The following is a 23,684-nucleotide window of genomic DNA, read 5'->3' as shown; positions in this document are numbered from 1 at the left end:
GCTTACGAAAATACTCGGAACTGAAGAATCTAGGAAACTGTTGCCCTCGACAATATTCAGTACTTAACTAAGGTGAATTATCAATGTTTGTGGAAAGTAAACATGTGCTTAATTACTAGCCATGAGGCATGAGGGAGGTGTTGACACCTACAATTGTTTATCATTAGCCAGCTTATTCTAACTTACATTCTCACTTGTAGTTTAAAATTGATGGTTATAAAGAAAACGGCAGACGCATTTCATGTATTACAAAAATTAACGATACAAAAAAAAAAAAAAAAGGTAAGCAGCAAACTGTACTAAACCAATTTAAGCCAAGTCAAGCGACGATTATTCCAAAAGTTCCATCGTAAGGATTTGGTTCCTTTGTTTTCTATGGACTAAGGCCCATTTAAGACCCATTACAAGTACAGTAAACCCCTTACAAAAAGAAGACGAAAACGCATCTTTTGACTTGGTGACGAAGGGACACGCTAAAAGAGGAAACTTTACTCTCTCCCTCATTCACCACTTTCACGTCTTTCAACTGTGTGTAACTCGAGAAGCAAAGTTCACGTTTTCTTCTACCGTCCGCACACAAAATAAAACACTCTCTTTGACTTTTCAATAAGTACCAAGTTTAATGATAATCCAAAACTTCAATTAAACGTTATTAATCTGATTAATTTTGAGCATAACACAATTAAAGACAAAAATATAAAACATTTTTAGAAACAATAACAAGGTTCATGTAAGTGAAGAAGCCTAAAAAAACGTCTCCGGCGGTAGTAAAACGCCGATCTGAGACGAGACCACCAAACGACGCGTTTCAACTTCAACCTCTGAGCTGATCTCAGTCTCCTCAACACAACTCGTTTCACTCTCTTAACAGATCTTGAAACTTTCTCAGTGAAACTTTGTTTTCTTGAAAACTGGTAGCTTCTTAGAAACAACTGTCTCTTCTCCAAATACTCTCCGTACGGTGGTGCTCCATAAGTACCGTAGTTGTAGTAGTAGGTACCACTACTACTGCTTCTCAACACAAGCTTCTCACTCATCGTCGTAATCTGAAAAAAAAAATAGTAAAGAAAGCTGAGAAATAAAAAGGATCAAAGTAAAAGTCGCCGCCAGAAAAAGCCACCACCGCCGCCGACGCCGTTGTAGTTACGTAATAGGGAAGAGTTTTAGTTAGAGGCGTGCGTTGAACTCTCTCTCTCTCTTTCTCTGTCTCTCTTTGTAAGTACTTATTATATAGTAGTAGATCTTTTAGTTTATGTTTTAGGCACTGTTGTGTATACTTCTGTTGTGTTCTTCTTTAGTTCTTTATAATCTTATTGGCTCTTTCTCTCTCATCTCTAAGTCAAGACTTTAATATTTTTAACCTATTCCCAATAAGCAACAACATTCTACTAATTAGAGTGAATGTAATTAATTAAGAATGTGTGATAATATACTAACTCGTTATTATGAGGTCAATTTTGTTTTGAAAATGAAGAGAACTTGTTTAGTTTTAATTAAAAGTGGCATATGCATTGAATCATATAAGACATTTTCGATGCAGAAATAAACGTGAAACTTACGTATCATCCGAGACAAATTAGTTCAAAGAATTTAAAGTGAATGTATATTTTAATTTTTAAAGTTATAATCTTATTATAAAACTTAAAAAGAGTATTGTTGCAATCACTACTTCTATACAAATCTTGTAGTGCCGGCCTTATTGCTTTTATTTATTTATTTGGTCCCATTTGTGGTCACAGAAGAATATGAGAGAGACCTAAAAAAATAGTTTTTGCTTGGTGGACATTACTTAGTAAAGTGTGGTAGGTGTGTGAAGAATGAAGATGTTACATTGGCAATAAAGAGAAGAGCCAACACCTATAGTCCTATGCATTTTTAACTTTGCTTGCTTTGGTCAAAACCTAACACTATCACCTATTAGAACAAGAACTGCTTACATTTGAACAAAGTTTACTTTTCATATCACAATCTTATTACTTGCAACTCTATTACTTCCATAGGAAAAATAAAACAAATATAATGTTGGGCAAACAGGATCACCATTTGACCCTTAGCCTTAGCCTTTTATGAGTTTGAAGGGCTTTTGTTTCCGAAACTCATCATGTTACATGTATAAAGAAAAGAATGTTCCTAATTAACTACGAGCGATTCACAAGCTTGAGAAGTAATCAACTGACAAGTTCCATATCCATATCAAACCCTATTGTATCTACAAAATAGGCAGGAACGAAAAACAGGGTGCAATAGAAAATGCTAGTAGAAGACTTGTAAAGCTACAAAGGCAAACGGGTTTTAGAAGCTTTTTCATTTATCTTCCAAGTCTCCTATTAACAACATCTTTCAACTAAGAACACACCTGAGACATATTCATCTGAATCCAACTATTAGGAGCATGTTTTGTACCTTGTTAATGGTTTCTTTCTACATCTTTCTTGTCTGCCCCTATCTAGGCCCACTTTCACTTGCGGAGGGGACATTGCTCGGGAAACTAGATAGATCGATGTCAATGAGGGACATATCATACATTGCATCAAGAGAATCAGAGGCATCCACAAGCAAGGAAGATTTCGCAGCATCAGAACGTGCAGGATCAGAAGTTACGCTAGAGCTTTTTGGTGAGCTTGCCTCTGAAGATAGACTACTCGACACCGAAACACCATCAATCTTGTTTGCATACACAGGTTTGTTCTTTCTCATTGCATCCATCTCTTGGCCAGTTGGAACAAAAGTTCTCGACCGGTACTTCTTTGTCCCCTCGTCACCACCATCTTGATGGTTATAGAGCACATAATCATGGTATGTAGGAGCAAACTGTCATAAACAATCATCAGGACACCAATATGAAACAATTATGATTTGAAATATCGATGATTTTAAAAGAAACCAGTTACCTGGTGAACAGTGTCATGGTAAAAGTCATTTAGTTTTACAGCATGTGATAGGCTCCCTGAAAAACTGCCAGATCCACCAACATTGGCACCGGCATACTCCTTGTATGGAAAAGCATAGAAATGGCATGCTGCCGCAATAAGCATCTCGACACATATTATAAAATTTTGGAAATGAGCCGCTTCCTCTGCAGTCTTTATGAATCCAGATTTTGCAGCAAGAAAGACTAGAACACCCTGTGCAAAGAAGAGGGTTATAAAACACAATCAGAAAAAAGCAACAATGTGTGAAGGATAGCAAAAGGTAAGAGTGGATGTCAAAACTCTGAGTTAGTAAGCTCATTTTACCTGCCAATAGGTTAGAAAGACCACAGACTTTATGATCACAAATTTTGGGACTGGATTGAATGGCTGAAGTAGATCTCTGCATGCCATATAAAACAGCACAAGTGCGTACAAAGCCACTGTGTAGGATATGGTATAGATGATTGTAAGATAGAGATATGCTTGATCAGGGTTGAAATTCCCATCCTTGTACTTCCCTTTCGCATAAAGCACAAGTGTGACAGCAACTAGGACAGGCTTCAGGATAACAAATTGCAGACAACCTTGCTTGCATCGTCGAATAAAACGCCTGCATTGAAAAGATTCAATAGACGTCATTAAAGAGGACGTCAACATACGCAAGATATATAGAAACCATCAAGAAACCAAGACACGCAAACAGAACATTCAATGTCTCTGATGAAACTGAAACTGTGTGCAGCCATATGATCATCTCTGATGACAAGCAAACGTAAAGATTATTAACGTGAAGACACAGAATCTAAAAATTTGCACATGTTGTATGACTTACACATAAAATGGTACTGCACATATGCTAGAAAATACCAAGAAGCCTTTATTGACAAGTGTAAGGAGTTTGGTTTCAAACTTACCCGTCCAGTGTTAAAGGCGGAAAGCAACATGTCATGAGAGACCACGATGGCTTTAGAGAGCGGCCGCTCAAACTAAGCACTACTGATCCTGGTCCCCCAACCCATGCCAAACACAACGACAGGAAATTGTAAATAACCCATGCTTCATATCTGGAACACACAAAAAAAAAGATCATTAGAGACATAAATGCCATTAGGCCACACTGACTTTGAACGGTAACAGAAAACTTTAGGGGCCAACTCTAAGACCTATTGAGGTACTCTTAAAGAGAAGAAACTACTCTTACATCGTCTACACTCTACACTCAAGTTCCAAGGGGTCAGAGAGAAATTGTTTTAGGAATACTCACACTTCTCGTATGGAATCAAAATATATCGAACTTTTAGGTAGCACAAGAGACAAGAATGACATCAAGGCATAAACCTGGCAATGAGAAGCAAAACATATCAGGGAAAACAGAATTCAGCATGTCAAGGAGTAGTAGACACAGTTCAGCTTATAGATGATGATACTATACTAACCGGGACCATAAAGATGATGCGTACGATATATCTCTGATAAGTTGGTTCCGTGTAATTCAAAAGATGCCTGTAGATATGAAATATAGCCAAAGCAATGGCTCCAACAGTACATAGAAACGCCACAATGTTCAGATAAAACGGTATCAAATCCGCCATTCTGCAAAACAACAAACTCCTTCAAAACTATGATCAAATCAAATCAACAAAAAAAAAAAAGAGATCTTTGGGTACAATCACAAACCTCTACAAAGAGCTAAGCCGGATCTGTTAAAAAATCGAACCAAGAACCCTAAAACACGATAACCCAACTTGGTGATTCACTAAAGTTTGAAACTTTCGTTACGAGATCGGCGAGTAAAGAGGATTGATCAAAACCCAGGGATTTGGGGACACACGATCCAATCGCAATTAAGGAAAGATCGTACCTTTTTGAAACTGAAAGGGGGGGGGGGGGGGGGGGGGGGGGGGGGGCGAAGAGAACAATGTAACCGTAGTAACGAAGCAACAAAAAAAAAAACAGAACCCTCTCTCAAAGAAGAGGATTTTGTGGATGAAGGGGTTTTGATAAAGCTTTCTTCTTGCCTATAGAGAAAGGAGAAAATTTTATTATTATGGGATTTGGGTTTCACAGCAGAGCACAAGTCGAAAACAGAAGAAGCAAAATGCAGAAAAAAAGGAATGATTTTTTTTTTTTTTAATTATAGTTTTGATTGAAAGATCATTTTTTTTTTTAAAGATATGAGCAAAAGAGGTGGAATCGATTCAACGTCCATCAAATCCAGCCTGTGAACTTCAAACCCATATATTATTTTCATTTTTTTGTTTTTTTTTTTGGAATAATCTAACATATCACAAGTCTCAACCCAATTCAATGATTATCAAAAATGTTGTTGATAAATTATTAAGTAACATTATAAACTATGTTATATATTTTGTCGGCAAAGGATAATAAATTTTACATTAGTTTTGTGGTCTGCCTTAGCAATAAATAAATAAATAAAAATGTTCAATTTTACCATTTTGTTTTATCAAATGAATGAGAAAACAATAATATTGGATTTTTTTGGGTGTATTATTGACACTTCTAGGTATATATCTACGAAACAATTAGAGTAATACGTTTTTAATATGATAAAATGTAATATATTTTTTTCAAAATGCTGATAAACTTGATAAAAAACATGATATAGAAAAAAGTGTTGTCAAGTTAAAATTTATATAATATTATGTTTCAAACAATTTACTAGGTAAATTCGATAATGGTCTTATATACAATTATTTAAACTGTTGTAAATTAATATTTTTATTAATCTAATGTTTATTTTAAGATTTAGTGAGATAGTTTTATTTAACACATAGAAAGATTTACCGTTTTAGAATTGTTAATTTTACTTAGCACTTTTTTTTTTTGACAAAATTCATTTGCACTTTAATGATAGAATAAATATATGTGTTCATTTTATTACGAGACACAATATCAAGAAACGTCGATCATGTGAGGATCAGTTAAAGTACTATTTGTGATGGTCAGTACTGTGCTTGTAACTCTGTATTTAATATACAAGTTTCGACCTCATTTTTATAAAAAATATGCTTAGTCTGGTAATCTAGTGGTTATCTTTGGTTAGAGTGTATAAGATCTCGACTCTTAGTACTTAGTAGTAGCAAAACAGCCTTTTAATTTAAATTTGGTAAATCATTGACATAATCCATGGTGGGAACTTTGAGCAGTTTGCAATCATTATCATTTAGCACGAACTCAACATTTTGATGGGAAGTGCAGTTTGCACAGTTCATAAAGAGTCTTCTTTATCATATCACGAATTCACAATCCATGAAGGTGTAGGTAAAGTGTTCAAGATTATTGTTCTTGCGCAAAGATTTTTAGTCAATTAATTTTCTCATTCATTATGTTGATTCATTATAACCAAAAAGAAATCTCTCCTTACATCATGGTCCTAGGTGATGATATTTGTATGATAAAACATACGGTTGTGATGCAAATGTCTTATACCGTTCCAAATTTTCACATTAAAATTTGAAAAAAATATTACACTATGAATATGCATACTAAAGTTACGGTGGTGGATTCATTTAACAGAGAAATGAAATACAATAATTACTGAAATTTGATTCAGTTTTATCAAGTCGGTGAAAATGTAGTTTTTTTGGAAGATCATGCTAACACAAACTATTATATTAAAATCATGGAAAGACGTCCTATTTCCCTCTCGGAATTATGATATCGTATTAGATCTACTCCAAACTTTGACCTCGTTTTATAGCTTCCTCAAACTTAAATCGTCCACATATTTCTATCCGAATCCATAGTTCTATTGCTATTTCCCTTTTGGATTAAATCTTCTCATCTAAATTTCCATACATATGGTTTATACGGTTTATAATTGGTTTAATATTTTCTTAACCAACTAATAAATTATCTGGATTAAACCTTATTTTAATCCGATTTTAAAATTAAACCCATCAAACTGGATGAAGAAACAGAAAATTTAACATAAAAAAAACTGAAAACAGAAAAATAAATCTTAAAAACAGTTGAGATGGGACCTTTGCATAATACTCATTAATCTCTGGTCATGCCAAGGTAGACTTATCTTCGGATTTTGAATTGAGGGTTTCGATTGTGTGGGTCATTAGATAGAAGAAGATTGGGGAAAAACTTGTAGGTCTTGTGGCAATGATGTGATTTTAGCATAATGTTTGCTGTTTTGAGAAGAAGATGGGATCTGGGCGGAGCAAATCATGTTGTGGCTCGTCTGCGGTGAGAGGAGATGATGATATCGATGTGGCTTGTTTGTACTGGGGATTGCACAAATTAAACAAATAAAGATTTTGTGGGAAAGAGTGAAGCTGGTTCTTTTATTAACGATAAAAACGTGAGGTCGTCACTAACACGAATCAAGATTGAGCTCGTTAGTTCACAGGAGAACTAACAAGCCAATAATGACGAGCTCGACAGCGGAAATGAATTACACAAAAGACAATAACAATTTTCGATGCAAAGTATTGCTCTCATGCTATTGTCCGAGGGTCAGGATGAGGTTGTCAATAAATGTCTTGAGCTATTTATAGGTGAGTATAGAGTTATGGCACTATAGGGTTTTCATCGTAAATTCCCGAGATTGCCCTCTGCAGAGTGTTAGTGACTTTCTCCTAATTATATCGGGCCAAAATAAAATTAATCTGTCTTGTTGGGCCGAGTGGCATATTTGGCGCAGCCCATGTCCAACAATAGTCCCCCCCTTAGTCCGGAGAGCGGCAGTTTTCTACGATCATCGGGCGTGCTTGAATTGTCTGTAATATGCCTACTCGGCACTGATTGTCTCGGGTTTCTTGTGAGATTGCAGATGATCGGCGAGACTCCATAGTTGGAGATCGGCATGGCGTTGATGATGTGGAATCGTACACGGGTCGCCGTGATGACTTGACTTCAAGCGGGTTTGACCGTTCTTGATGGGCGTCGTCGAGGATCGCCGCACGAGAGAGTGATCTAGGTGAGATCGGCAGATTTAGTGATTCTAAGGGGATCAAAGATCGGCCGATTGAGATAGGTTTTGAGAGAAACCGAGATGAGTTGAGCGGCGGTAATGAGTTGAGCGATATTAATGAGCTCGGCGAGATGCGCGGAGGTAATGAGCGGTAGTAATGAGCTCGGCGGTGAGCTCGGCAAGATGAGCGGAGGTAATGAGCTTGGCGGTGAACTCGGCGAGATGAGCGAAGGTAATGAGCTCGGCCGTGAGCTCGGCGAGATGAGCAGAGGTAATGAGCTCGGCGAGATGAGCGGATGTAATGAGCTTGGCGGTGAGCTCGGCGAGATGAGCAGAAATAACGAGCTTGGTGGTGAACTCGGCGAGATGAGCGGAGGTAATGAGCTCGGCCGTGAGCTCGGCGAGATGAGCAGAGGTAATGAGCTCGGCGAGATGAGTGGATGTAATGAGCTTGGCGAGATGAGCAGAAGTAACGAGCTCGGCCGTGAGCTCGATGAGATGAGCAGACGTAATGAGCTAGGCGGTGAGCTCAGCGAGATGAGCAGAGGTAATGAGCTCGGCGGTGAGCTCGGCGAGATGAGCAAAGGTAACGAGGTCGGCGGTGATGGGCTCGGTGAGCAGCTTGACCGAGAGTTTGCTGTTGGTTGTCGCGGGATCAAGAATGGAGTAGCTGGTCACCGCGAGGTTGGCGGGTTGAGAGAGACTGTGGTCGGCATGACAAATCTCGGAGGTCGGCGTGGCGTCGATGAGGTTGACACTTCTCATGAGGCTGTTTGTCGAGGCCCCCTGCTAGCCGGAGGTCAGCGAGGTATTTTTGGAGTCGAGGTGAAGAGAGGTCGGCGAGAGTGAGATTTAGGTCAGCGAGATTGAGATTAAGGTTGTCGCGAGCAGATCCGTGGATGAGGTCAAGGTTGAGGTTGAGGTCGGCGGACAAGGATTGAAGAGTTTTCAGGTTGGTTCTCGTGATGGTGGCAAAGCTGAGGTCGGCGGGACGTTGCACGATGCCCTAGAGGTCAGTAAATCCTCATTCCAGGTCGGCGCTTGTCCTATCGTCGGGGCGAGCTCCGAGGTCAGCTTCTAAGATTGGTGTTCATGTTGTGCACTTCCATCCCACGTCCTCTCATGGGAGCGACAAGAAAAGGTTTGATCGTCAATTTGAGGTTGGCACTTGTGATAGTGCGGGAGAAGGTTAATAGGTCGGCACTGAGAATGAGAGTGAAGATAGACACTAAGAAGGAGAGTGGAGATCGGCGCTAAGCTTGAGAGCGGAGGTAGGCACCAAGCTTGAGTGCGGAGGTCGGCACCAAACTTGAGAGTGTACGTCGGCACCAAGTGCAGGTCGGCACCGGGTAGAAGAGTAGAGGTCGGCACCAAACTTGAGAGTGCAGCTCGGCACCGAGATTGAGAATCGAAAGCATGATGGCAAGCGCGAAAGCGGCAAGCATGAGGGATGCGAGCAAATGTTTAATATGAAGTTCGGTTTTGTGCTTTACCAAAGTAAAGTGGTAGGCGAGACAGACTCGCTGTGCTTTTAGGTGCGGCTTTTGTGTCCGGCTTATCCTGTGGGTGTTTGGGGTTGGCAAGAACTTGCAAGCCGGAGCTTGGCTTATTAGTTCAGGCGCCCTCAAGCTAGTGCGAGACTTGCTCGGCTTTTACTTGGTTTCGAGATGTGTTTTACGGGGCGAGACGTCTCTCGGCTTACCCTGTTACGTGTTTCGAATACCAAGTTTTAGGTTGGTAGTTGAGATGAGCTCGTCGTACCTTTTAGGTGCGGTCCTGGTGTCCGGCTTACCTTGTGGGTGCCCCGAGGTCGGCAAGAGTGTGCAAGTAAGAACTTGGCTTATTCAAACTTGACCGCTTGCTAGCTGAATGCGAGACTGCGCTCGGCTTTTTTTTGTGCGGATTATTTCACCGCGGCATCCATGTGGAACGCGTTTTAAATCGTACACCTGGCCAGAGCGACAATGTAGAAGCTGGACACTCGTTAAGACAGACTTGTTCGAGAGAGCTTGGTTGTGATTAAATGTACTCTTGCGAGTGTAATTTTTATTTTTATGTTTTGTTATAGCTGTGTCTTGTAAAAGGCTGCCTACGTACCCTTGAAAAGGGATCAAACCATTCGTAGTTCATTTTGCGAAGGAAGAGCTCGGTATGCCGAGCGTTCCTTTTTTTTTTTTTTTTTTTTTTTTTTTTTTTTTGGCCCAGGGCGCCTTGTTGTTCTTCGATTTGGTTGAGTTCCACGACCGGTTATCTTGATAGATGGTTTGACCTTGCGTGTTTCTCTTTTTCTACCTCGATGTACTTGTTAGCCCGGTGCAGCGCATCGTCGAGAGTCAGAGGCTCGTATATGATAATATCATCCCTGAAGCGAGACCCATATGCGAGAGCATTTCGGAGAGCAGAGATCGCAGTATCGTCTGCAATGGCGAGCTTTGAAACAACCTTCTTGAATCATTCCATGAACTTTCTGAGCGATTCGTCGTCCTCTTGGTACATCGTCCATAGATCGGCGTTAGATGCCCCGTTTATGATAAAGGTCGAGTGGTGTTGCAGGAAAGCAGCGGTGAGCTCGTAGTAGCTATCTATCGAATTGGCTTCAAGACGAGAAAACCAACTGAGTGCGTCAAGGGCTAAGTTTTCCACAAACATCTGACAGCATCCGACATCATATTCTTCAGGACTAAAGTGTGCTCGGTTGATTGCAACACTCATCGAAGTTAAGAAAGGTTTTGGGTCAGTTAGCCCGTTGTACGTGATGAACTTGAACTTGTTGATGTAACAAATGTGAACACTAGAGAGTCTTGTCGTGAAGGGTGAGCATTGAGCCTCTTCGAGCACCTTCTCCAAGTTGGGGGCAGCGCTTGTTGCTCGATGTATCTTGGCCGAGATGTCCTTTACGATCGCTTCGAGTTTCTGGATTTTTAAATCCTTGTTATCTTTCAGGTCGTCTCGCAGATGGTGGTTCGACAGTGTTGGAGTCGGCTGGCTCCTACTACGCTTGCTACAGCGGTGCGTCTGGTCTTGATCGGCGGGCACCCCGTCCCTGGTGTGGTCGTCGAAGGATCTTTCAATGATGGACGTCAGTCGGCGTCTGTGACTCTCTGAGCGTTCCTCGACTGGCGGTCACAAGGGTGGTAGTGTTTCCAGGTCGGTAGGGTAGCTTGTGTATCGACGATCGTGCCTTCTTTGCTGGAGTCTGTTAATTTGGTCCTGAAATGCTTCTTGTGTTGCAACGAGTGTGTCGAGCTGCTCAGTTGTTCGTGTGTCCCGACTATTGAGCTTGTCGAGGATAGTCTGCATCATATCGTCAAAGTTGTTCCTTTGTCCAGCAAGTAAGGGAGCTGGGAGCGCGGCACCATCAATGATAGCTGGAGCCACGGTTTGACGATGCTCGTCACGTGCGGCAGGAAGAGGTGGGATTGACGCGTCGAGTACGGTATGCATCAGGTCGTCGAGTCCGCTCCTTTGTGCTGTGGGCAAAGAATTTGGAAGGGCAGCATTGTTGACGACGGTCTGGTCCGTGGTAGGTCCGTGCTCGGCATGCATGGCAGCGAGAGGTTCCAAGGACGCGTCGGGCGTTGGTAGAGAGGTTGTGTTGTTCGGCGCAGCGCCTTCGACTGTGGTTGTCGTGGAAGGTGGAGGTAGGAGAGTGCGTGTTTATATGTGTCCCCATCGTTGTTCTGAAGGCGATGGTTGTTCGAAAGTGGTGTTGAATTCTTCGTTGGAGTTCCTTGAGTTCGCCATGCCTCAATCTGGAATCTTCGTGGAAACGTTGACCGTCAGTCTTGATCGTCAAAAAGGAGCGCTCTACTCTTGCCCCACGGTGGGCGCCAATTGTTTGTACCGGGGATTGCACAACTTAAACAAATAAAGAATTTGTGGGAAAGAGTGAAGCTGGTTCTTTTATTAAAGATAAAAACGTGAGGTCATCACTAACACGAGTCAAGATTGAGCTCATCAGTTCACAGGAGAACTAACAAGCCAATAATGACGAGCTCGACAGCGGAAATGAATTACACAAAAGACAATAACAATTTTCGATGCAAAGTATTGCTCTCAGACTATTTTCCGAGGGTCAGGATGAGGTTGTCAATAAATGTCTTGAGCTATTTATAGGTGAGTATAGAGTTAGGGCACTCTAAGGTTTTCGTCGTGAATTCCCGAGATTGCCCTTTGCGGAGTGTTAGTGACTTTCTCCCAATTATATCGGGCCAAAATAAAATTAATCTGTCTTGTTGGGCCGAGTGGCATATTGGGCGCAGCCCATGTCGAACATGGCTCAACCTCCTCCGTCGTCTTCTAGTGGTGGTGAAACGGAGAAGATCAAAGAGTCTTTTTGTGGTCTTCACTCTTCTTGTCTTGCTTCATCTTCTACTTCTTACGACAGTGACGATGATAATAATGATGACCAGGTCTGGTTTTTGTTTTTTAAAAAAATGTAATTTCGATTGTTTTATGAAATTAGGTCAAAATCATGAGTCTTGACTTCAGGTGTGTAATGGATGGATGAAGAATAGTCATGGAAGTGATTCACGGCGTAGAATGGAATCAAAGAATCAAAGAGATGATTCAGATTGCTATGAGAATTGACTGATGAGAAAAAATCTAAAACCTTGCCGAGAAAAAAAAAAATCTGGAAACGAAAGACGTGGATAACATAGACGATACTCGATTGGTTCATCCTTATCGACAGATTATCAAATCTCAATTAGAATGGTTTTTGGTTAATTACAATGATTTTCCAATGTACCATTGTAATTTTGAAATCAAAATTCACAAAATAGTATTTTTTTTAGTTTGAAGAACCGGGCGAAGAAAAATATGTTAGAGATATTATTTACCGGTCGGGTCAAATTTTTAATGTTTGTTTGGTTTGAAAAATTAGTTTCATACTAGATTTTTGTTAGAAATATGTACACCAATTAAGTACGAAGGAGCTATAGAACGAGGTCAAAGTTCGGGGTGTATCTAATACGATATGATAGTTCCGAAGGGGAAATAGGATGTCTTTCCTAAAATCATCTACGAAGCATTCCAAAACATATTTTAAAGGTTCATTGTATAGATGATAAAAGAAAATATTACATGACAATGAATTTGAAGATGAAAAATAATAGTAAATAAAACTTATAGACAGAAAAAATAATGTGTAATTTTCTTGTATTTTGATTGTTCCTATACATTGTTTGTTTGGTAAGTAACTTCTTCTTGTTGTTTTTGGTAAAAGGTTGTTAAGTGTATACATTGCTTAATGACCATGTAAACACTATTTAAAAGCAAGAGATGTTGAAAAACAAAACTAAGATGAGATCAAACCTACTAACTTACTAAGTAATATCCAAAAATTATGGACAAAAAAAAGAAAGAACAAATCTACATCCAAACAAGGCCAGAAATATAATAGCCATAATGGACCTAAATACATAAAACCAGCCCAAATAAAAAGCCCATAAAATCTGATATTTTAACACAACTTGAGTGGTAGAAATAAATAAAGATAGGGCAAAGAGCAGAGAGAAGCAAAAGCGTGGAAGGTTACAAAGCCTTTCAAAAACCTCAACACACACACACACACTCTCTCACCTTATCTCCTTCCTCCCTTCTCCTCTCCTCTCCGTCGAGCTACTATCTCCAAAAAAAAATGGCGTCGACGGTAGGAGTTCCATCGCTTTACCAAGTCCCTCACCTTGAAATCTCAAAACCCAATTCCAAAAAGAGGTCTAATTGCTTATCTTTATCTCTGGATAAGCCTTTCTTCACTCCCTTATCTCTTGTTCGTAGAACTCGTCTTATCCACTCCTCTTCTCTTCTTGTTCCTTCTGCTGTCGCTACTCCTAACTCTGTTCTCAGTGAAGAAGCTTTCAAAAGTCTTGGCCTTTCTGACCAGGACGACGAATTCGACCTTGACGGTGACAACAACGTTGAAGCCGATGATGGTGAAGAGCTCGCTATCTCTAAACTTAGTTTGCCTCAGCGTCTTGAAGAGTCTCTTGAGAAGCGTGGTATCACTCACCTCTTCCCCATTCAGGTTTTGTTCTCTCTCTCTCTGTCTTTCTCTCCTTTGGATAAGATTGTCTTAGGTTTCATTTCCAATTTCAAAATTCTATAAAAATGGTTCCTTTGTGGATAAGGTAGCTTAGGTTTCCGTTATATCTCAATGCCGATTTCAAAGTTTTGAAACAAAATGGTTCCTTTATGGATAATATGTGTTTTGATTGGGAAGTATGAGCTTAGATATGTTTGAGTCTTTATTGACATGATGTCTTTTGGTATATGTTTATGAAGAGAGCTGTGTTGGTACCTGCTCTGGAAGGACGAGACATTATAGCTCGTGCAAAGACAGGAACTGGGAAGACTCTAGCTTTTGGTATCCCTATCATTAAACGACTTACTGAGCAAGCTGGAGACTACACTGCTTTCAGGTCTTTGTTTATTTTACTTTGGGTATACCATTTGTTTTCATTGACCTTTCCATTTGATTTTGCTAAAGGTTTAGTTTTTTTTGTTGTCATTGAGTAGGAGGTCTGGTCGTCTTCCTAAGTTCCTTGTCCTTGCACCGACTCGTGAACTGGCGAAGCAAGTGGAGAAGGAGATTAAGGAGTCTGCACCTTATTTGAGCACTGTTTGTGTTTATGGTGGGGTTTCTTACACCATTCAGCAGAGTGCTCTGACTCGTGGTGTTGATGTTGTTGTTGGAACTCCTGGAAGGATCATTGATTTGATTGAAGGAAGGAGCCTCAAGTTGGGAGAAGTTGAGTATTTGGTACTTGATGAAGCTGATCAGATGCTTGCTGTTGGGTTCGAGGAGGCTGTGGAATCGATTCTTGAGAATCTTCCATCGAAGCGACAAAGCATGCTTTTCTCAGCAACTATGCCTACTTGGGTCAAGAAGTTGGCGAGGAAGTACCTTGACAATCCCTTGAATATCGATCTGGTACAAGCTTTCTCTAGCTGGTCTCTTTGTTGCTTCTCAATTTTTTTAAGGTAGATTCAGATGCTTAATTAATACTGTCTTCTTGTTTGTTTTATTGGATTGGTAGGTTGGAGACAAAGATGAGAAGCTCGCGGAGGGGATCAAACTTTATGCAATCGCAACCACATCTACATCAAAACGCACTATTCTAAGCGACCTTATAACAGTATGGCTTAGCTGATAGTTTGCGGTTTTCTAAACATGGTTGATGATTGGTTGGTGTCTTTAGCTAATAAATTATTTTCTATTTTCTTTATTTGAAGGTGTATGCAAAGGGTGGCAAGACCATTGTATTTACCCAAACAAAAAGAGATGCAGACGAGGTGTCTCTGGCATTGTCAAACAGTATAGCTTCCGAGGCACTTCATGGAGACATTTCTCAGCATCAAAGAGAAAGAACACTCAATGGTTTTCGCCAAGGAAAATTCACAGTTCTAGTTGCCACTGATGTCGCATCTCGTGGACTTGACATCCCAAACGTAGATCTGGTAAATTTTAAGAATTTTCTGTACATAGTTTATCCTCTGATATGGTATCTCTGTCTGTTTGTTCTGACATTTTCTTCTACAGGTTATCCACTATGAACTTCCTAATGACCCAGAGACTTTTGTGCACCGTTCTGGTCGTACTGGGCGTGCAGGGAAAGAAGGCTCAGCCATTCTTATGCACACCAGCAGCCAAAAGAGAACAGTGAGGTCTCTGGAGCGTGACGTAGGCTGCCATTTTGAATTTATTAGCCCACCAACCGTTGGAGACTTGTTGGAATCTTCAGCAGACCAAGTGGTGGCCACACTAAATGGTGTTCACCCTGACTCTATCAAGTTTTTCTCGGCAACTGCTCAAAAACTATTTGAGGAAAAAGGAACAGATGCTTTAGCTGCAGCTCTAGCTCACCTTAGTGGTTTCTCTCAGCCTCCTTCATCGAGATCTCTCCTCAGTCATGAGAAGGTTTAATTCTTAATCATGCTTTAAGATTCAAAAAAAAACAAATGAGAGGGCACTGAATTTCTTAGGGTGCTTCTTGAGAGTCCTATAAGCTTCAACATCCACTATATAACAACTCTTCATTGTCACTTGAATGGGTTGAAGTCCTTTAGTTTGGTTTGATAATCGGACAATCATGAACTGAAATTCATTTTTCTACTGCAGGGATGGGTGACTTTGCAGTTGATACGAGATCCAGCGAACTCTAGAGGTTTCTTCTCTGCGAGGTCTGTCACTGGTTTTCTTTCTGATGTTTACAGATCAGCTGCAGATGAAGTTGGGAAGATCTTCTTGATCGCAGATGAGAGGGTCAGTAAATTTGAAATGGTCGTTATACTAGCAGTATTTTCAAAACTATCCTCTTATGAAATTTTCTGATTCTGCTATAACTCAGGTCCAAGGAGCTGTTTTTGATCTACCAGAGGAAATCGCAAAAGCGCTCCTAGAGAAAGAAGTGCCAGAAGGAAACAGTTTATCCCTGATAACAAAGGTATTGATCCGGCCTTCTCTTATTTTTCTGCTGTTTTTTTCACTCTTTAGATACAACCATACTCATAAACAAGACCTCTTTGACTAACACTCTTGCATCTTGGGTTTTGATTATAGTTGCCTCCACTGCAAGATGATGGACCTTCTAGTGATAACTATGGACGGTTCTCTAGCAGAGACAGGATGCCTAGAGGAGGAGGAGGTAGAGGGTCAAGAGGCGGTAGAGGAGGATCATCAAGAGGCCGTGATAGTTGGGGAGGTGATGATGACAGAGGAAGTAGAAGGAGCAGTGGCGGAGGAAGCAGCTGGTCCCGTGGTGGTAGTAGTTCCAGAGGAAGTTCTGATGATTGGTTGATCAGTGGCAGAAGTTCATCAAGCGGCAGAGCTCCTTCCCGAGAGAGGTGAGTTTTAAAACAAATCTGTGTTTAAAAAGTCTTCACACTTTCCCGATTCAACTGATTGATTGATATCTGTAAACAGAAGTTTTGGAGGGTCTTGCTTCATTTGTGGGAAATCAGGGCACAGGGCAACAGATTGTCCTGACAAGAGAGGGTTTTAGAGTTATCTTAGCAAATGGTTTCTGCTCTTGAGAGAGATAGATCCTTGTCCTTTTTGGTGTTCTTAATGCGAATCTTTTCGTGTTTGCTTTCAACCGTTTCTTTCAGACGGTAGAGAAGCAATCATGGAGGAGGATATATGCTTTGGACAAGGTAGAGCAGAAAAATAAAAGAGAGAAGCAAAAAGCAAAAGTGAAGGAGAAGGTTTTCCTCAAATTAGCATTTTCAGAGATTGCTTGAGAAACAATGGAAAGCTGATGGATCTTTTATGTTAGGTTATTATAAAAAAAGTAGTTTTAATGATCAGTCTCCTATGTTTCTGAGTTTTGTATGATTTAAGTGTTTATTAGTCAGTCACTCAATCCATTTGAACTCCTATTTTTATTTTCTTTTTGTACGTGTCTGTGGTTATATGTGAATCGTTATCACATTTGTCATCATAATAGAATCGTTGTCTCTTCATTAACCAAAGAACCAAATCCATTTCTGTTTTTTTAGTCTTGATCTAAATACGAAAGAAACTTAAATAGGCTTGTAACACAAATATCACATATAATCAAAGTTTAAATGTATCATATTAATTTTTTCTTTTTTTCCATTACAAACATCAAAATATAAGATAGAACTTCCGGTAAATCGAAAGACACACTGTTTCGTATAAACCGAAAGTTAGAAAAAAATGGGGAATAGATTAAGCGGTTGAAGGGGATGATGGTTTAGAAGGAAATTGAGGTACACCACATTTCGTCAAACAATTTTGGTAACATGGTTTGTTTTGTTTGCCACAACTTATGGAACATGTTTTGAAGCACTCGAGTTTTGAAGCCATCGCTGCCGCTGTCATGGTTTCATCAACCTTCATCCCATTGCATGCCTGTAGGCAACATGCCGTCATTACCAAAGCCATCACCATCATCATCTTACCCACAGTTCCTGCCATTTTTCTCTTACGTAAAAGTTTCTTTTTGTTCTATGTATGGATGATGTTTATTGTTTATTTGATGGATAGGAGATTGGTGTGTGCGTTTTTGCTATCGGGAGGAATGGGGTATTTATATTCATTTTTTGTCTACTATATATAGTACATTTGCCATTTTTTTTCTTTGACAAAAAATATTCATATGCTATTTTTGTTGTTTTGACTGAAATAGATTTTTGTGTTATTTATTTTCTGTTTGATTTGGCTTAATTAGAATTTGATAATTATTGTTTAAATTATATTCTTGCTGTTTTTTTCTTTTTCTTTTTTCTTATGTTATCTAGTGACTGGAAAATATGTAATATATGATTCACAAAATAAAAGAAAAAATGTAATGTATAGATCTCGATTATTGAAAATTTTTAATCATTAAAGTAGTTGAAATGGGTAAATTTTTTTTTTTGTCTCATTTATACAAGTATACAAGATTGAATACACCCCTCAGATTATATATATAAAATACACAATTTAAGAGAAAAACCTTATAAGGGTGACAAAATTTCTAGTCGTACAGGACGAGGTTCACAAAAATAATAGTTTATCAGTTATACATGTAGCATATTTTTGGTTATTAAACTGTGCCAAAAGTTATGTCCACTTGTATATGATGTTTGCCACTAAGATTATTTTACAAATATATTTGTGAGTTTTATTTTATACAAGCCTAACAAGTTAATTAATCGTTGATTTGTAGTTGTAGGCTTGTAGCTATAACTTTTGAGGAATTATTATGAAGGAAAAGTTTATATAGGCTTGTCGTACAAATACCTCACATATAATTAATTTTTTACCATCATAAAGTCATAATGTAATCCGTAAAAAGTAGAAAACACAAATCAAAAATAGAAATTAATGATAATTTGATTTTAAGAATAATACAGAAAAACAGAAAGATTATTATATGGTAGGGGGAGGCGATGATGGTGTTGATCTAAATTTCCATTGTGGGAGATTGCATTTCGTTAACCAACCTTCGTAACATGGTTTGTTGTGGATGCCACAACTTATGGAACAGTTTCTGAAGCAGACGAATCTTGACTCTACCAGTGTTGGCTTGCTTCCATCTACATTCATTCCATTGCATGCTTGTAAGCCACATCCTATCATTATCAATACCAGCATCATCATCATCTTACACATGCTTTTCGCTATTTTCGAATTATAATAGTTGGCCTCTTTATATAGAGAGGAAGTTGTTTATATATTATTCAGTCTTTGCCTCTTTATACAATACATCATATGTGATTTCTGTTTAAATTGACTTAAACAAAATTTGGTAATAGTTGGCCAAAAAAAAAAAAGGAATTTGGTAACTATCGTGTAAATGGAAAATATGAAAATTTACTATGACTATTATTGATTTGCTTGTTTTACGGAAGAAGACATAATGATAGATTTTTGGGGACTAATCATTGATTAATTATGGTTAGAGAAAATTTCGAATTATATGCAAATTTATATTTTAATCTTATTATATAAAGTTGAGTTTTGAAAGTTAGCCATTAATAAAATTTTGACATTTGTCAGGTTATCAATCTAAGATTTTGACATGTGTAAAAGTTAAATTTAATAGGAGGAATTTGATTACAATAAAAATAAAATATTTTGTTCAAAAAATTATTAATAATGTAAATAGATAATTATAAAAAATTACAAAATTTATTAAAAAAATAGAAAGTTTTTTAAAAATAATTATAAGGAGATTACATATATATATATATATATCATAAAATTCGAAATTATAATATTATTTATTTATTTTTAATTTTAAGTTATTAATTCTACCAAAAAAATAGGAAAATAGATTAAGGAAAATATACAGTTAATTATTAATTCTAAATTTTGTAAATACTCACTTATATAAACATAGATCGTCTCATATTTAAATAATTTATTCAAAAAAACTGCTTTCATTTTGTTTAATTGGGAAATTTTTTTAAATTGGAAGGTAAATGTTTCTTATTTTTTAAAACCAAAATTTTCTCCTACTTTCTTCTTTTTCAGTTGGGAATAGGTAAGATTAATATGTTGACAAAAAAAAAGATTAATATATGCATATTCTTTTCCTAATACTGTATTTTAAAATTTATTGAACTATTTTTAGATTGTTTTATTTGATTTATATTTTCATCTTTGAATTATTTGTGATTCAAATACTATGGTGCTTATATTTTTTTATTGTTTCTTTAGTTATGTCAAATTAATTTTCTTCTAATTTCTCAAAATTGATTGGTTAGTCATAAACCCTTGTTTTTTTTTGCAAACATAATTGTTACCATTATTCATTCAATCCCAAAGGGAGATAACAAGTAGAAGTTCATCAACCTAATGAATGGATAAAATAGGTTAATCAAACACAAACTTACAACAAACATAGATATATAGATTGGAAAAACATAAATCGTTGTTGATAGATCTACAGGAGCTCAAAGACTGTGACACCCAGGTTTGCGAAAATGTTTAAAAGAATTGATTTGACCACATATGTCACCAAAATGCAATTATTTTTTCGGTCAAAGATCCTGAGAGAACTTCATGATAGGTGACCTTCCTGGAAGTGATTGTCAGAACTGTGCGAGTGAAGATAACATACATAAAAAGATCATTTGTTGATTTGTAAGGTCGGTAAACAAGTTTGAAAGTCTCCCAAACGTAACAAACCGACATCGAATATGGGTGGGTCCACGGGCTAGAAATAGATGTAGGGCCCACTTAGGAAGGTGGGCCTATGGACTGAGAGTGGACATGGGCTCACTAAGCGTGGTGGCGGTTGGGGCGTTACAGAGACAGAGACTACATCATGGTGTGTGAAAGACATTTACACGAATACATTGAGAAATATAGCATTAGTTATTATCAAAAGATTTTGTGACGTTAGAAAAAAGTTTTTACTTTTATTGGTTGTTGGAGCAAGCCATTTTGAGATAGCAAAAAGACGTGAATATGTTCTCTCCACACAGGGCAGAGCCGAGGTTCTCTCTGTGGTGTAGAAGGTTGGACACAAGGTTATCTCTCCAATAGAGGAAGGTCGAGGAGGTTGGACGCAAGATTATCTCCCCAAGGGAGGAAAGCAGAGCCAATGTTTTCTCCATGGTGGAGGAGGTTGAACGTAATGTTCTCTCTATAAGGGATGAGGGCAGAGCCGAGGTTTTCTCCATGGTGGTCATACATTATTGTGATGATACATCATTGATTAATATATTATGTAATATATTTTTTATTCGAAATGTTTTTTGAGCCAACAATTTTAGTAATTAAAAAAATATCCAGAAGTGAAAGTAAAATAGTTGGATTAATGTGTTCATATAGACATTTTCTAGATGGTGATAAAAAAATATATTTGTAACATAAAATATATTTAGATGTAAAAAATACACTTTTAATAGTAACATACATAAAATATTTGTAAATAGATATAAATCAGTGTATTATAACAAAAATAAAATTTATAAATAACGTACAACAAATATTAATATATTTTTATTAAATTTAATTTAATTTATAAAATTTCAAATCCGCACATCGTGCGGATCCTCATCTAGTGTTTTATAAAATATGGGATGTATTCAATCCTTGATTTGTAAATTCATATATAACTTGAAATTTCTTATTTATTCTGAAATCATATATTTCCAAATAACATGTTTTACACCACATAAATGAATCTTCTACTCTTTACTTTCAAATCCACTCAAATCCATTTGATATATGATATGAATTTAGAAAACCAAGAATAAATTACTAAATAAATTACCTAGATTTTTAACTGGTTTTGTAAATCAAAGATCCAATATCAAATGATTTTGATAAAGATTTGAAAATAGATGATTTTTGTTTGAATTTCAAACTCTATTAAATCCATGGTTGAACCCCCTAAATTGGGATGTATTCAGACCATCACCAGTGGTGAAGTTCTAATTTTTGAATTCCAAGAACTTATATATTAATATATTTTATATAGTTAAATTTTTGAACTAAAATTTGGAAAAATAAAAAATCAAACCAATCACATATAGACAATTGTTGTAATAAGGTTCTAAAATTAGAATTTAGATACAACTTCAAATTTCTCTTTCTCTCACGTTTCTATATTTTTTAATATTTTGAAACACACTAACACCTACCGTTGGAGGTTCTCTTATTAGGTTGCAAATGTTAATGAATTTTTATGTGCTCGGTATTTTTTTTATGTTGTACTATTTCTATCTGATTTTCAGTGGAAATATTATAAATTATTAAATTCCAACTGAAAAATGCTTATATAATGTATGAATAATTTACCTCAAAAAACAAAATTGGTAAAGTAACATAATATATATAAGAATTATTCTTTAAATATGGAAATTTAATATTATTGATAAATAAGTATGTATGATATACTGTATGTATGTTGCACCAATATTTTTGGATATTGTGGATATAATATCATAAAAGATATATTAATATATATATATATATACTATATATATATATAATATCCGTGTTGTATAGTAATTTGTTAGTTATAAAATAATAGCAGAAGTTTTATTTGATCAACTTTATACATTTTATAATTTGTTTATATTTAATTTCTTCAGTGTCATATTTTGATTTCAACCTGTCTTCGGTAAATGGTACAATATTCAAATCCATGAATCATATTGTAAGTCTCAATACACCTTTGGTGTCGATCGACACCCATCCCCAAATATCACTATTTGGTTCGCGGATATTACAATTCTCCCCCACTAACAAGGATTCGTCCCCGAATCCCGCAATACCGTCCATCCGCCGAGGACCTCTGTGCCACCGTCAACACAGCTCGAACGTCCTCTGACCGGACTGAACACCGTCAGCCAAGGTTTCCCGTGCAATTGTCGCAACAGTCGCACACCTCCGACTGAACCCCAAGGTCTCCCTCTAGCCAATATACTCACATCATATACGTTATTTGCTCAAAACTCAGTGCTTCCCCAGTCTGCGGTCGCAACCAACGAATCATGCCGGCTCGCTATCAGGCCATCCGCCAAAAGCTACGACATCCAGAAAGTCACTCACACCCACTCCCCCCGCTCTCGGGTCGCAACCCTCGAGACATACCGGCTCACTGTCGAGCCTCAGCCCACAGTTACGATATTCAGGGAGTCTCAAAACCCCACTCTTGGGTCGTCACCATAAAGTGCGCTCTCGGATCGTCATCCGAAGCAACATACCACTTCCACTCTCTGGCCACAAACTCCATCGAGCTATCGCTATCACATGAGTTGGGCCCTACACGGCCTTGAGCAAAACAAGTCTAATGCCATCGAGTTCTCCCAACTAGATCTACCTCAACACTTTCGCAAGAACATCGCAATGTTCTACGGCCAACACTCGCCACTAAGGCTACCAAGACGTCACAAAGACCCTAAACACGTCACAAAGACTCCAAACACATCACAAAGACTACACAAACGTCTCGCAGGACCGCCACTAATTCCACGAGAATGTCCAAAAGAACCGCCACAAAGGCAACAAACGTCACCGGAACCGCCGCCATGTTATCCGACGTCACTAAGACCACCACAAAGGTATCCGACGTCACTAAGACCATTACCACTGACCGGCGTCACCAAGAACTCTGCCTTCAAGACCACTGTCAGGGTACAAACGTCACTAAGACTCCTATCAAGGCACAAGCATCACCAAGACCACTCAATGCCATGATACCAGACGTCACAAAGACCGCCACCCAGACACACATCATGTAGGATCATCCTAGAGATCACCACACTTTCCACAAAAACTTTTCCATTTTTAGAAACTTTCTAATTACGGAGACCTCCTTTTATGGAAACTTTCTTTTTATGGAAACTTTCCAATTATA

At 38.0% G+C, this 23,684-nt stretch overlaps 4 protein-coding genes across 4 annotated transcripts; 1 reads left to right on the top strand and 3 right to left on the bottom strand.

The window, feature by feature from the left end:
- Positions 1-637: 637 nt before the first annotated feature.
- Positions 638-1,333, bottom strand: LOC104706967 (uncharacterized). Its single transcript, XM_010423210.3, has one exon. The coding sequence runs from the start codon at positions 1,035-1,037 to the stop codon at positions 708-710; it is 330 nt and encodes a 109-aa protein (XP_010421512.1). The 5' UTR covers positions 1,038-1,333; the 3' UTR covers positions 638-707.
- Positions 1,334-2,165: 832 nt separating this feature from the next.
- LOC104706966 (uncharacterized) lies at positions 2,166-5,199 on the bottom strand. Its single transcript, XM_019228422.2, has 8 exons — positions 4,774-5,199; positions 4,590-4,637; positions 4,349-4,505; positions 4,177-4,250; positions 3,827-3,976; positions 3,237-3,522; positions 2,892-3,125; positions 2,166-2,811 (listed from the first exon to the last, which is right to left on the bottom strand). The coding sequence occupies exons 3-8, from the start codon at positions 4,502-4,504 to the stop codon at positions 2,443-2,445; spliced, it is 1,269 nt and encodes a 422-aa protein (XP_019083967.1). The 5' UTR covers position 4,505; positions 4,590-4,637; positions 4,774-5,199; the 3' UTR covers positions 2,166-2,442.
- Positions 5,200-13,161: 7,962 nt separating this feature from the next.
- On the top strand, positions 13,162-17,331 carry LOC104706965 (DEAD-box ATP-dependent RNA helicase 3, chloroplastic). Its single transcript, XM_010423207.3, has 10 exons — positions 13,162-13,885; positions 14,143-14,279; positions 14,377-14,791; positions 14,898-14,996; positions 15,094-15,318; positions 15,401-15,778; positions 15,980-16,123; positions 16,209-16,304; positions 16,421-16,704; positions 16,784-17,331. Exons 1-10 carry the CDS (start codon positions 13,499-13,501, stop codon positions 16,860-16,862), a joined length of 2,244 nt encoding a protein of 747 aa, XP_010421509.1. The 5' UTR covers positions 13,162-13,498; the 3' UTR covers positions 16,863-17,331.
- Positions 17,332-17,413: 82 nt separating this feature from the next.
- Positions 17,414-17,883, bottom strand: LOC104706964 (uncharacterized). The gene has a single exon (XM_010423206.3). The coding sequence runs from the start codon at positions 17,798-17,800 to the stop codon at positions 17,552-17,554; it is 249 nt and encodes an 82-aa protein (XP_010421508.1). The 5' UTR covers positions 17,801-17,883; the 3' UTR covers positions 17,414-17,551.
- Positions 17,884-23,684: the final 5,801 nt, after the last annotated feature.

Source organism: Camelina sativa, chromosome 8 (genome assembly GCF_030686135.1).
Source record: "Camelina sativa cultivar CO46 ecotype springtype chromosome 8, ASM3068613v1".
NCBI classification, from domain to species: Eukaryota; Viridiplantae; Streptophyta; class Magnoliopsida; order Brassicales; family Brassicaceae; genus Camelina; species Camelina sativa.
Note: the sequence above shows the minus strand (reverse complement) of the source record. Positions and strands in the feature narration are given on the sequence as shown.